At 50.0% G+C, this 14,021-nt stretch overlaps 1 protein-coding gene across 7 annotated transcripts in view; it reads right to left on the bottom strand.

Annotated features, from left to right (window-relative positions):
- LOC139234174 (talin-2) overlaps positions 1-14,021 on the bottom strand; it is a 379,178-nt gene that overhangs the window by 132,292 nt on the left and 232,865 nt on the right. For all 7 annotated transcript variants that reach the window (XM_070865210.1, XM_070865207.1, XM_070865213.1 and 4 more), the window contains one exon: positions 6,725-6,827. In XM_070865210.1, coding sequence (XP_070721311.1) covers positions 6,725-6,827 — 103 coding nt within the window. The remainder of the gene's footprint in view (positions 1-6,724; positions 6,828-14,021) is intronic.

Raw genomic sequence — 14,021 nt, 5'->3', positions numbered from 1 at the left:
GAAATAGCGGATGCATAGACAGTCATTGTCCAACATTCCATGGACTCTGGATCAGTTCCTATGGAGTGGAGGGTAGCCAATGTAACCCCACTTTTTAAAAAAGGAGGGAGAGAGAAAACAGGGAATTATAGACCGGTCAGCCTGACATCGGTAGTGGGTAAAATGATGGAATGAATTATTAAGAATGTCATAGCAGCGCATTTGGAAAGAGGTGACATGATAGGTCCAAGTCAGCATGGATTTGTGAAAGGGAAATCGTGCTTGACAAATCTTCTGGAATTTTTTGAGGATGTTTCCAGTAGAGTGGACAAGGGAGAACCAGTTGATGTGGTGTATTTGTACTTTCAGAAGGCTTTCAACAAGATCCCACACAAGAGATTAATGTGCAAAGTTAAAGCACATGGGATTGGGGGTAGTGTGCTGACGTGGATTGAGAACTGGTTGGCAGACAGGAAGCAAAGAGTAGGAGTAAATGGGTACTTTTCAGAATAGCAGGCAGTGACTAGTGGGGTACCGCAAGGTTCAGTGCTGTGGCCCCAGCTGTTTACATTGTACATTAATGATTTAGACGAGGGGATTAAATGTAGTATCTCCAAATTTGCGGATGGCACTAAGTTGGGTGGCAGTGTGAGCTGCGAGGAGGATGCTATGAGGCTGCAGAGTGACTTGGATAGGTTAGGTGAGTGGGCAAATGCATGGCAGATGAAGTATAATGTGGATAAATGTGAGGTTATCCACTTTGCTGGTAAAAACAGAGAGACAGACTATTATCTGAATGGTGACAGATTAGGAAAAGGGGAGGTGCAACGAGACCTGGGTGTCATGGTACATCAGTCATTGAAGGTTGTCATGCAGGCACAGTAGGCGGTTAAGAAAGCAAATGGCATGTTGGTCTTCATAGCGAGGGGATTTGAGTACAGGGGCAGGGAGGTGTTGCTACAGTTGTACAGGGCCTTGGTGAGGCCACACCTGGAGTATTGTGTACAGTTTTGGTCTCCTAACTTGAGGAAGGACATTCTTACTATTGAGGGAGTGCAGCGAAGATTCACCAGACTGATTCCCGGGATGGTGGGACTGACCTATCAAGAAAGACTGGATCAACTGGGCTTGTATTCACTGGAGTTCAGAAGAATGAGAGGGGATCTCATAGAAACGTTTAAAATTCTGACGGGTTTAGACAGGTTAGATGCAGGAAGAATGTTCCCAATGTTGAGGAAGTCCAGAACTAGGGGTCACAGTCTAAGGATAAGGGGTAAGCCATTTAGGACCGAGATGAGGAGAAACTTCTTCACCCAGAGAGTGGTGAACCTGTGGAATTCTCTACCACAGAAAGTAGTTGAGGCCAATTCATTAAATATATTCAAAAAGGAGTTAGATGTAGTCCTTACTACTAGGGGGATCAAGGGGTATGGCGAGAAAGCAGGAATGGGGTACTGAAGTTGCATGTTCAGCCATGAACTCATTGAATGGCAGTGCAGGATCGAAGGGCTGAATGGCCTACTCCTGCACCTATTTTTTATGTTTCTATGCCCCCTGGTTGTTGACTCCTCTGCCAAGGGAAACGGGTCCTTTCTATCCACTCTATCCTGGCCCTTCATAATTTTATACACCTCAATCAGGTCTCCCCTCAGCCTCCTCTGTTCCAAGGAAAACAGACCCCAGCCTATCTAATCTTTCTTCACAGCCAAAATTGAGGGCAATTCATGACCGAGTGTAACAGGCCCAATACGTGGGCAGGATCCTGCTGGTAAAATAACAGCGTGCTAACCCACATTCCCGTCAATAATTAGTTGGGTGCGTGGCCCCTTTAAGGGGACGTGCGGCCCATTCAGAACACCACGTGCGGTTGCTTCCCCCGGTTATATGCCGGTGAGCCGGTGCGCGCGGGAGCTCCGGAACATTCCGCGGCTGTGCAGCTTAAAGGGAGAATTGGTGTAAACGACACACGACGTTATTAACCTGCGAATCGGCGCGCGCTCAGGGGATTGAGAGATACGCCGTCCGTTCTCCAGAACATGCTGGAGGATTCACGCAAACGGAATCTCTCCCTCAGCCTCCTTGTTACTGTTAACAACTTGCTAGATTTGCACATTGATTGCCCATTAAACTCACTGCAGAAAGGCAAGTCTGGTCATTACCAGCGTCTGTACCTTTTTAACAATGTGATAATTGCTAATACAATGCCAATCAAACTCTTCCTCCAGAAACTGAACAATTAAAACTGTGGAGTCTCATTCCTTCAGGTGGCAAATTGTACTTGGAGATTTTAAAAATGTCAAATTTAACATTTTTATTTTTTTTCTTACTTTTCCTTTGTCTCTTGTTTGTTCTCTAAATCCAATCCTTCTTTCTCTCTCTCTACCTGATTTAACAAATTCTTCTCCGCCGTTCCACTCTATCTTTCTCAAGCCTTAAATCTCATTGGTTAAGGAGATAGACTGAGGTCCCAGAATTCCATTGCCATGCCCATGCTTCCTCAAAACCGAACCTTGACCAGAAGTCGTTCCCGCTGGCTGGAGAGTCTCGAACTCGGGGGCACAGTCTCGGGATAAGGGGTTGGCCATTTAAGGCTGAGAGGAGGAGGAATTTCTTCACTCAGAAGGTTGTGAATCTTTGGAATTCTCTGCCCCAGAGTTAAGTACAGGTTGAACCTCCCTTATCCAAAACTCCCTTGTCCAGAACCACCCCCGGCCACCGGGTGGCGCATGCGCAGAACTCCGACATGAACAAATTGCAGTCCTTCCTCGCTGCCAACTGCCACACTTTCTGTCCCGACCCCGCGATCCACCGACCCATCACCTCCCACCCCCCGCACCCCATGATCTCTCTGCCACACTCCCAGCCCCGATATCCCCTTGCTCAGTACCTGTACCATCCAATTTAACGTGACCACCCCTCGTCCGGAAAAATCCCTTATCCGGCACAGGCCAGGTCCCGAGGGTCTGGATAAGGGGGGTTCAATCTGTATATTCAAGGCGGAGATCGTTAGATTTTTGGACACTCGGGCGGGAATGTTGAGTTGAGATCGAAGATCAGCCATCATCTTATTGAATGGCGGAGCAGGCTCGAGGGGCCGAATGGTCCACTCCTGCTCCTATATTTTACGTTCCTATGTTGACCTTATGCGTGCTGTCAACCCCAGAATGCTGGGCAGTGCACTGAAGGTGGAATGGGATTCCAAGCAGCCCGCACCCCCTCTGCATGCTACATACTAAAGCTGTTGCAAACCGTTCCAGGGTACCTGTTGAAAATTAAATGTTTCTTTTGGCAACAGCTTGGACATCAAGGTTCAGAAGTCAACAAAAGAGGCCACCCTCACCTGTAGTGCCCATTGCCCCGAGCACTCACCTGTAGTGCCCATTGCCCTGAACACCCACCTGTTGTGCCCAGTGCCCTGAACACCCACCTGTAGTGCCCATTGCCCCGAGCACCCACCTGTAGTGCCCATTGCCCTGAGCACCCACCTGTAGTGCCCAGTGCCCTGAACACCCACCTGTAGTGCCCATTGCCCCGAGCACCCACCTGTAGTGCCCATTGCCCAAGCACCCACCTGTAGTGCCCATTGCCCCGAGCACCCACCTGTAGTGCCCATTGCCCCGAACACCCACCTGTAGTGCCCATTGCCCGAACACCCACCTGTAGTGCCCATTGCCCGAACACCCACCTGTAGTGCCCATTGCCCGAACACCCACCTGTAGTGCCCATTGCCCGAACACCCACCTGTAGTGTCCATTGCCCCGAGCACCCACCTGTAGTGCCCATTGCCCCGAGCACCCATCTGTAGTGCCCATTACCCTGAGCACCCACCTGTAGTGCCCATTGCCCCGAGCACCCACCTGTAGTGCCCATTGCCCGAACACCCACCTGTAGTGCCCATTGCCCCGAGCACCCACCTGTAGTGCCCATTGCCCAAGCACCCACCTGTAGTGCCCATTGCCCTGAACACCCAACTGTAGTGCCCATTGCTCCGAGTACCCATCTGTAGTGCCCATTGCCCCGAGTACCCACCTGTAGTGCCCATTGCTCCAAGCACCCATCTGTAGTGCCCATTGCCCCGAGTACCCACCTGTAGTGCCCATTGCCCTGAACACCCACCTGTAGTGCCCACTGCCCTGATCACCCACCTGTAGTGCCCACTGCCCTGAACACCCACCTGTAGTGCCCATTGCCCCGAGCACCCACCTGTAGTGCCCATTGCCCTGAACACCCACCTGTAGTGCCCATTGCCCCGAGCACCCACCTGTAGTGCCCATTACCCCGAGCACGCACCTGTAGTGCCCATTGTCCCGAGCACCCACCTGTAGTGCCCATTGCCCGAACACCCACCTGTACTGCCCATTGCCCCGAGCACCCACCTGTAGTGCCCATTGCCCAAGCACTCACCTGTAGTGCCCATTGCCCTGAACACCCACCTGTAGTGCCCATTGCTCCAAGCACCCATCTGTAGTGCCCATTGCCCCGAGTACCCACCTGTAGTGCCCATTGCCCTGAACACCCACCTGTAGTGCCCACTGCCCTGATCACCCACCTGTAGTGCCCACTGCCCTGAACACCCACCTGTAGTGCCCATTGCCCCAAGCACCCACCTGTAGTGCCCATTGCCCTAAACACCCACCTGTAGTGCCCATTGCCCCGAGTATCCACCTGTAGTGCCCATTGCCCCGAATACCCACCTGTAGTGCCCATTGCTCCAAGACCCATCTGTAGTGCCCATTGCCCCGAGTACCCACCTGTAGTGCCCATTGCTCCAAGCACCCATCTGTAGTGCCCATTGCTCCAAGCACCCATCTGTAGTGCCCATTGCTCCGAGCACCCACCTGTAGTGCCCATTGCCCCGAGCACCCACCTGTAGTGCCCATTGTCCTTAACACCCACCTGTAGTGCCCACTGCCCTGATCACCCACCTGTAGTGCCCACTGCCCTGAACACCCACCTGTAGTGTCCATTGCCCGAGCACCCACCTGTAGTGCCCATTGCCCCGAGCACCCACCTGTAGTGCCCATTGCCCTGAACACCCACCTGTAGTGCCCATTGCTCCAAGCACCCATCTGTAGTGCCCATTGCCCCGAGTACCCACCTGTAGTGCCCATTGCCCTGAACACCCACCTGTAGTGCCCACTGCCCTGATCACCCACCTGTAGTGCCCACTGCCCTGAACACCCACCTGTAGTGCCCATTGCCCCGAGCACCCGCCTGTAGTGCCCATTGCCCTGAACACCCACCTGTAGTGCCCATTGCCCCGAGTATCCACCTGTAGTGCCCATTGCCCCGAATACCCACCTGTAGTGCCCATTGCTCCAAGCACCCATCTGTAGTGCCCATTGCCCCGAGTACCCACCTGTAGTGCCCATTGCTCCAAGCACCCATCTGTAGTGCCCATTGCTCCAAGCACCCATCTGTAGTGCCCATTGCTCCGAGCACCCACCTGTAGTGCCCATTGCCCCGAGCACCCACCTGTAGTGCCCATTGCCCTGAACACCCACCTGTAGTGCCCACTGCCCTGATCACCCACCTGTAGTGCCCACTGCCCTGAACACCCACCTGTAGTGTCCATTGCCCGAGCACCCATCTGTAGTGCCCATTGCCCCGAGCACCCACCTGTAGTGCCCATTGCCCTGAACACCCAGCTGTAGTGTCCATTGCTCCAAGCACCCACCTGTAGTGCCCATTGCCCTGAACACCCACCTGTAGTGTCCATTGCCCCGAGTACCCACCTGTACTGTCCATTGCCCCGAGTACCCACCTGAAGTGCCCATTGCCCGAGCACCCACCTGTAGTGCCCATTGCCCTGAACACCCACCTGTAGTGTCCATTGCCCCGAGTACCCACCTGTACTGTCCATTGCCCCGAGTACCCACCTGTAGTGCCCATTGCCCGAACACCCACCTGTAGTGCCCATTGCCCTGAACACCCACCTGTAGTGCCCACTGCCCTGATCACCCACCTGTAGTGCCCACTGCCCTGAACACCCACCTGTAGTGCCCATTGCCCCGAGCACCCACCTGTAGTGCCCATTGCCCTGAACACCCACCTGTAGTGCCCATTGCCCCGAGTATCCACCTGTAGTGCCCATTGCCCCGAATACCCACCTGTAGTGCCCATTGCTCCAAGCACCCATCTGTAGTGCCCATTGCCCCGAGTACCCACCTGTAGTGCCCATTGCTCCAAGCACCCATCTGTAGTGCCCATTGCTCCAAGCACCCATCTGTAGTGCCCATTGCTCCGAGCACCCACCTGTAGTGCCCATTGCCCCGAGCACCCACCTGTAGTGCCCATTGCCCTGAACACCCACCTGTAGTGCCCACTGCCCTGATCACCCACCTGTAGTGCCCACTGCCCTGAACACCCACCTGTAGTGTCCATTGCCCGAGCACCCACCTGTAGTGCCCATTGCCCCGAGCACCCACCTGTAGTGCCCATTGCCCTGAACACCCAGCTGTAGTGTCCATTGCTCCAAGCACCCACCTGTAGTGCCCATTGCCCTGAACACCCACCTGTAGTGTCTATTGCCCCGAGTACCCACCTGTACTGTCCATTGCCCCGAGTACCCACCTGAAGTGCCCATTGCCCGAGCACCCACCTGTAGTGCCCATTGCCCTGAACACCCACCTGTAGTGTCCATTGCCCCGAGTACCCACCTGTACTGTCCATTGCCCCGAGTACCCACCTGTAGTGCCCATTGCCCGAACACCCACCTGTAGTGCCCATTGCTCCAAGCACCCACCTGTATAATCTTCATTGCCCTGAGCTGCACAGGTAAGGAGCTGTGCCATTGAAGAGCCAACAGCCTTGGACGTACTTCCCAGGTCCTGAGCACATTTCTCCAGCTGGAAAGATAGCAAAACAAGAGTTCCATTACTGCCCAGATCCAACACTGACAAATGGTGAAAACATAACCATGTTCATTCTCCCCAAATTCTGACCCTCTTTTTTAGCTAAAGGGGATACATTCTGCAGCTGCTGGCTCAACATGGTCTTCACTGGTGAGTATTATATTCATTCTCGGGATGTGGGCGTCGCTGGCAAGGCCAGCATTTATTGCCCGTTACTCGTTGCCCTGAGATGGTGGTGGGCCGCCTTCTTGAGCCACTCGTGGAGGTTTGATACAACTGAGTGGCTTGCTGGCACACTTGGTGTGGGACTGGAATCACACGGAGGCCAGATTGGGTAAGGAAGCAGGTGTCCTTTGCTGAAGGACATTAGTGAACCAGTTGGGTTTTCGTGGCAGGGAGAATGGTGGCTATTCAACCATGAACGGGCTTGACAATGAAGCTTGATCCCGTCACGTGAACACACAAGCTTTCCAAGAGGGATCGCGGACATCTGACAGGGCCAAGCACCCAAGGCCGTCTTTCTCTCCTTAGCCCAGGGCTGAGGAACCAAGCTGTAGAGCCTTAACCCAACCCTCATCGCATTCCCAGTCTGGACGACCCAGAAACCATAGAGTCAGTTGACTATGGCCTCAATAACTGGATAGATAAGGTGGTCCAGTAAAGTCATCAAGCCAGAAGGTGCATCTTGAAGTGGGTTCCTCTGGAGGGAAGAGACGGTGCGGATGTCAAGAGCGTGGCCTATCGCAGGAGCAAGAAAGGATCTTGCTCGGGACAGACATCGGTAGGAGTTTCCCACTAGGGCGCCTGTTCCATGGATTGACCACTCCCTATTGGCCCAGAAATTGCGGTCGGAGGCTTCCCGCGGGCAATTGCCTCCGACCTGAAACATTTCTACGCAAATACCTGGTGGTCCCGGAGGAGCGTGGGATTCCGGTGGGGAGGCCTTCTCGTCCCACGCTGCGAAGCGCGCTCCCGTCCTCCAGGTTCCCACGGAGACGGCGCAGTCACATGACTGCTCAGCCAATCAGGTACAGTATTCCACAGCTTTCCCATTAATAGCAATGGGAACTCCGTATCGACCAGTTCTCATTGCTATTAATGAGAAAAAAAAACCAAACACACGAAACACACATAATAAAAAATAAAAAACACACCTCACATAATTAAAATTAATTGAAATTAAAGTTAATAAATGCCTTAGAAAAAAATATATTTTTCCGAGTTTTTTTTTAAGTTTTGTAATTCGGGTTAAAAATAAACTTACCTTAGTGGGCAGCGTTTTTAAACAATAAAATGTGTTTTATTAATTTAATTATATTTTTGTGTGTTTTAAAACTCTTACGCCTGTAGCAGTAGGCTATGCACCTGGGTTTATCAGGTGCAAGAGTTGTCAGGACATTTGCTGGACAAGATATGGATAAATCCCGCAATCGTGCCTTGCAAATGGCCTCGCTCCCAAGATGCGGAGGATCTGTCAGGCTGGAGTTGGACAGATCGGAAAAGCCGGTTTTCGGCGCATGCGCACTGTGCGCTGAAAACCGCCTTTTGTGATGCCTTCCCGGGTCCGTACACACTCTGTACACGCCCCGTCACACTCCGTACACGGCCCCAGGGAGGCTGGGATTTCTGGGCCAGTGTTTCTGCAGATTAGTTTTGAATTTCCCCCCTTCAGGGGCAGGCCGTGTCCTCTGGGTCTACTGTGCTGGGCAAGGTGGAACAGCTCATCACGGTCATACATCATCTACAATTCTAAAAACCACAATCATATCGCCTCTCACCTTTGCCCGTTTCCAGTGAGAACAAGCCCAATTTACATTAATAGCTAACAAGGTACAGAGCCAGGCCTCACACCTCCCTCGCACTCGGACCTTTCGCTGCACGTACCTGGGAGTCTGGGCCCCCGAGCATCGTTCGCTTGTAAGAATCATAGAAATTTACAGCGCAGAAGGAGGCCATTCGGCCCATCGTGTGTGTCAGTGAGACTGGAGATCAGAACTCAGCGCGGTGACCTCAAACACCGTGGTAACCTACATGGGTGAATCTGGGGAGTGGATTCACCTGGAGAGCAGAGAAGTTGCGGACGTCACGAGCGTGATCTCCCCTCTTGATCTCTCCGAGCTCCTCCTGTCCATGAGACCCACTTCCTGCTCCCTTGACCCTATTCCCACTAAACTGCTGACCACCCAACTTCCTTTTTTGGCTCCCATGTTAGCCGACATTGTTCTCCCTCCTCTCTCCTTCAAATCATCACCCCTCTCCTCAAAAAAAACAACCTTTGACCCCACTTTGCTTGCTAGCTATCGCCCCATTTCCCAACCTCCCTTTCCTCTCCAAAATACTTGTTCGTGTTGTCGGCTCCCAAATCAGTGGCCATCTTTCCCTGAATTCAGTGTTTTAATCCCTTCAATCTGGTTTTCGCCCCTGCCACAGTACCAAAACGGCTCTCATCAAAGTCACAAATGACATCCTTTGTGACAGTGACAAAGGTAAACTATCCCTCCTCGTCCTTCTGGACCTGTCTGCAGCCTTTGACACAGGTGACCTCTCCATCCTCCTCCAACGCCTCTCCACCACCATCCAGCTGGGTGGGACTGCACTCGCCTGGTTCCATTCTTATCTATCTAATCGTAGCCAGAAAATCTCCTGCAACGGCTTCTCTTCCCACTCCTGCATCGTTACCTCTGGTGTTCCCCAAGGATCTCTCCTTGGCCCCCTCCTATTTCTCATCTATATGTTGCCTCTTGGCGATTATCATCCGAAAACACAGCGTCAGTTTCCACATGTACCCTGATGACACTCAGCTCTACCTCACCACCACTTCTCTTGTCCCCTCCGCGCTCTCTAAATTGTCAGACTGATTGTCCGACATCCAGTGCTGGATGAGTAGAAATTTTGTCCAATATTGGGAAGACCGAAGCCATTATCTTTGTTTCCTAACACAAACTATGTTCACTCGCCACCGTCTCCATCCCTCTCCCTAATTTCTGTTTTGAGGCTGAACCAGACTGATCTGAACCTTGGTGTCATATTGTCATATTTGACCCTGAAATGAGCTTCCGGTCACATATCCACAGCATAACTAAGACCGCCTATTTCCACCTCCGTAACATCGCCCGGCTCCGTCCTTGCCTCAGCTCATCTGCTCCTGAAACCTTCATCCATGCCTTTGTTACCTTTCGACTTGACTATTCCAGCGCACTCCTGGCTGGCCTCCCACAGCTCTCGGTCCGTAGCCCGGTAGGTTACGGCACTTTAAGTGCACATTCAAATACTTTTTAAATGTGGTGAGGGTTTCTGCCTCTACCACCCTTTCAGGCAGTGAGTTCCAGACCCCCACTACCCTCAGGGTGAAGATATTTCCCCTCAAATCCCCTCTAAACCTTCTACCAATTACTTTAAATGTATGCCCGCTGGACCTCTCTGCCGAGGGAAATAGATCCATCCTATTCACTCTATCCAAGCCCCTCATAATTTTATACACCTCAATAAGGTCTCCTCTCAGCCTCCTCTGTTCCAAAGAAAATAACCCCCTGATCACAGCCCTGCCACGTGCTAGTCAGAGCAGGAATTGCAGTATAGCTCAGATGCTCAGATGAATACGTGGCTTGAGGAATGGTGCAAGAGGGAGGGATTCAAATTCCTGGGACATTGTAATCGGTTCTGGGGGAAGTGGGACTAGTACAAACCGGACAGTCTGCACCTGGGGGCAGGACCGGAACCGATGTCCGAGGCGGAGTGTTTGCGAGTGCTGTTGGGGAGGGTTTAAACTAATATGGCAGGGGGATGGGAGACTATGCAGGGAGACAGAGGGAAGTAAAATGGGGGCAGAAGCAAAAGGTAGGAAGGATAAAAGTAAGAGTGAAGGGCAGAGAAATCAAGGGCAAAAATCAAAAAGAGCCACATTACAACATAATTCTAAAAGGACAAAGAGTGTCAAAAAAACAAGCCTGAAGGCGCTGAGTCTCAATGCAAGGATGAGTTACAAGATGGATGAGTTAACTTCACAGATAGCTGTTAACGGATATGATGCATTTGCTCCAGGGTAACCAAGGCTGGGAACTCAACATCCAGGGGTATTCAATATTCAGGAAGGGTAGACAGGAAGGAAAAGGAGGTGGGGTAGCGTTGTTGGTTAAAGAGGAGATTAACGCAATAGTAAGGAAGGACATTAGCTTGGATGATGTGGAATCTATATGGGTAGAGCTGCAAAACACCAAAGGGCAGAAAACGTTAGTGGGAGTTGTGTACAGACCACCAAACAGCGGTAGTGAGGTTGGGGATGGCATCAAACAGGAAATTAGGGATGCGTGCAATAAAGGTACAGCAGTTATCATGGGTGACTTTAATCTACATATAGATTGGGCTAACCAAACTGGTAGCAATACTGTGGAAGAGATTTCCTGGAGTGTATAAGGGATGGTTTTCTAGACCAATATGTCGAGGAACCAACCAGAGAGCTGGCCATCCTAGTCTGGGTGATGTGTAATGAAAAGGGACTAATTAGCAATCTTGTCTTCCCTTGGGGAAGAGTGACCATAATATGGTAGAATTCTTCATTAAGATGGAGAGTGACACAGTTAATTCAGAGACTAGGGTCCTGAACTTAAAGAAAGGCAACTTTGATGGTATGAAACGTGAATTGGCTGGGATAGATTGGCGAATGATACTTAAAGGATTGATGGTGGATAGGCAATGGCAGACATTTAAAGATCACATGGATGAACTACAACAATTGTACATCCCTGTCTGGTGTAAAAATAAAACGGGGAAGGTGGCTCAACCGTGGCTAACAAGGGAAATTAGGGATAGTGTTAAATCCAGGGAAAAGGCATATAAATTGGCCAGAAAAAGCAGCAAACCTGAGGACTGGGAGAAATTTAGAATTCAGCAGAGGAGGACAAAGGGTTTAATTAGGAGGGGGAAAATAGAGTATGAGAGGAAGCTTGCTGGGAACATAAAAACTGACTGCAAAAGCTTCTACAGATATGTGAAGAGAAAAAGATTAGTGAAGACAAATGTAGGTTCCGTGCAGTCAGAATTATGTGAAGTTATAATCGGGAACAAGAAAATGGCAGACCAACTGAACAAATACTTTGGTTCTATCTTCACTAAGGAAGACATGAATAACCTCCCGAAATACTAGGGGACCGAGGGTCTAGTGAGAAGGAGGAACTGAAGGAAATCCTTATTGGGTGGGAAATTGTGTTAGGGAAATTGATGGGATTGAAGGCCGATAAATCCCCAGGGCCTGATCGTCTGCATCCTAGAGTACTTAAGGAAGTGGCCCTAGAAATAGTAGATGCATTGGTGATCATTTTCCAACATTCCATGGACTGGATCAGTTCCTATGGATTGGAGGGTAGCTAATGTAACCCCACTTTTTAAAAAAGGAGGGAGAGAGAAAACAGGGAATTATAGACTGGTTAGCCTGACATCGGTGGTGGGAAAATGCTGGAATCAATTATTAAAGATGTAATAGTGATGCATTTAGAAAGCAGTGACAGGATCGGTCCAATTCAGCATGGATTTATGAAAGGGAAATTATGCTTGACAAGACTTCTAGAATTTTTTGAGGATGTAACTAGTAGAGTGGACAAGGGAGAACCAGTGGATGTGGTGTATTTGGACTTTCAAAAGGCTTTTGACAAGGTACCACACAAGAGATTGATGTGCAAAATTAAGGCACATGGTATTGGGGATAATGTACTGACGTGGATAGAGAACTGGTTGGCAGATAGGAAGCAGAGAGTAGGAATAAACAGGTCCTTTTCAGAATGGCAGGCAGTGACTAATGGAGTACCACGAGGTTCAGTGCTGGGACCCCAGCTATTTACAATATATATTAATGATTTAGACGAAGGAATTGTATGTAATATCTCCAAGTTTGCAGATGACACTAAGGTGGGTGGCAGTGCGAGCTGTGAGGAGGATGCTAAGAGGTTGCAGGGTGACTTGGACAGGTTAGGTGAGTGGACAAATGCATGGCAGATGCAGTATAATGTGGATAAGTGTGAGATTATCCACTTTGGTGGCAAAAACAGGAAGGTAGATTATCTGAATGGTGACAGATTAGTAAAAGAGGTGCAACGAGACCTGGGTGTCATGGTACATCAGTCATTGAAAGTAGGTATGTAGGTACAGCAGGCAGTGAAGGCGGCAAATGGCATGTTGGCCTTCATAGCGAGAGGATTTGAGGAGCAGGGAGTTCTTACTGCAGTTGTACAGGGCCTTGGTGAGGCCTCACCTGGAGTATTGTGTTCAGTTTTGGTCTCCTAATCTGAGGAAGGACATTCTTGCTATTGAAGGAGTGTAGTGAAGGTTCACCAGACTGATTCCCGGGATGGCAGGTCTGACATATGAAGAAAGACTGAATCGACTAGGTTTATATTCACTGGAATTTAGTAGAATGAGAGGGGATCTCATAGAAACATATAAAATTCTGACAGGATTGGACAGGTTAGAAGCAGGAAGAATGTTCCTGATATTGGGGAAGTCCAGATCTAGGGGTCAAGGGGTAAGCCATCCAGAACCAGAGAATTGTGAACCTGTGGAATTCTCTACCACAGAAAGCTGTTGAGGCCAGTTCGTTGGATATATTCAAAAGGGAGTTAGATGTGGCCCTTATGGCTAAAGAGATCAAGGGGTATGGAGAGAAAGCAGGAATGGGGTACTGAAGTTGAATGATCAGCCATGATCATATTGAATGGTGATGCAGGCTTGAAGGGCCGAATGGCCTACTCCCGCACCTATTTTCTATGTTTCTATGTTTGATTGACGTTGCGTCTAAGTTTCCATGGACTTGGATGAATTAATTAACATGTTAACCTGACATCTCGAGTTGATGAGAATCAAAACCCAATTGCACCATTACTGTAGAACAACATCCCAAGGTGCTTCAAAAATCCCCCACGGACTTAGTCTCACCATCCACACCGCTTTCAAACTCAAAATAATAATGAACCTCATCATCTTTTTATTTTGTTCCATTTTTAATACTTTTTGCACAATGAATGAACACCCAACGGAGATGAAGACAGTTTTAACGCTGACGCATTCTTCCTTCAATAACCGCAATTTTCCTCTCCCTCCTCCAACAACTTTTATTTATATAGCGCCTTTAACGTAGGAAAACGTCCCAAGGTGCTTCACAGCAGTGTTATAAGACAAAACAGATAAATTTGACACCGA

Source organism: Pristiophorus japonicus, chromosome 21 (genome assembly GCF_044704955.1).
Source record: "Pristiophorus japonicus isolate sPriJap1 chromosome 21, sPriJap1.hap1, whole genome shotgun sequence".
In the NCBI taxonomy this organism is placed as follows: domain Eukaryota; kingdom Metazoa; phylum Chordata; class Chondrichthyes; family Pristiophoridae; genus Pristiophorus; species Pristiophorus japonicus.
The sequence above is the reverse complement of the archived record's forward strand: the minus strand, read 5'-3'. Positions and strand labels throughout refer to the sequence as shown.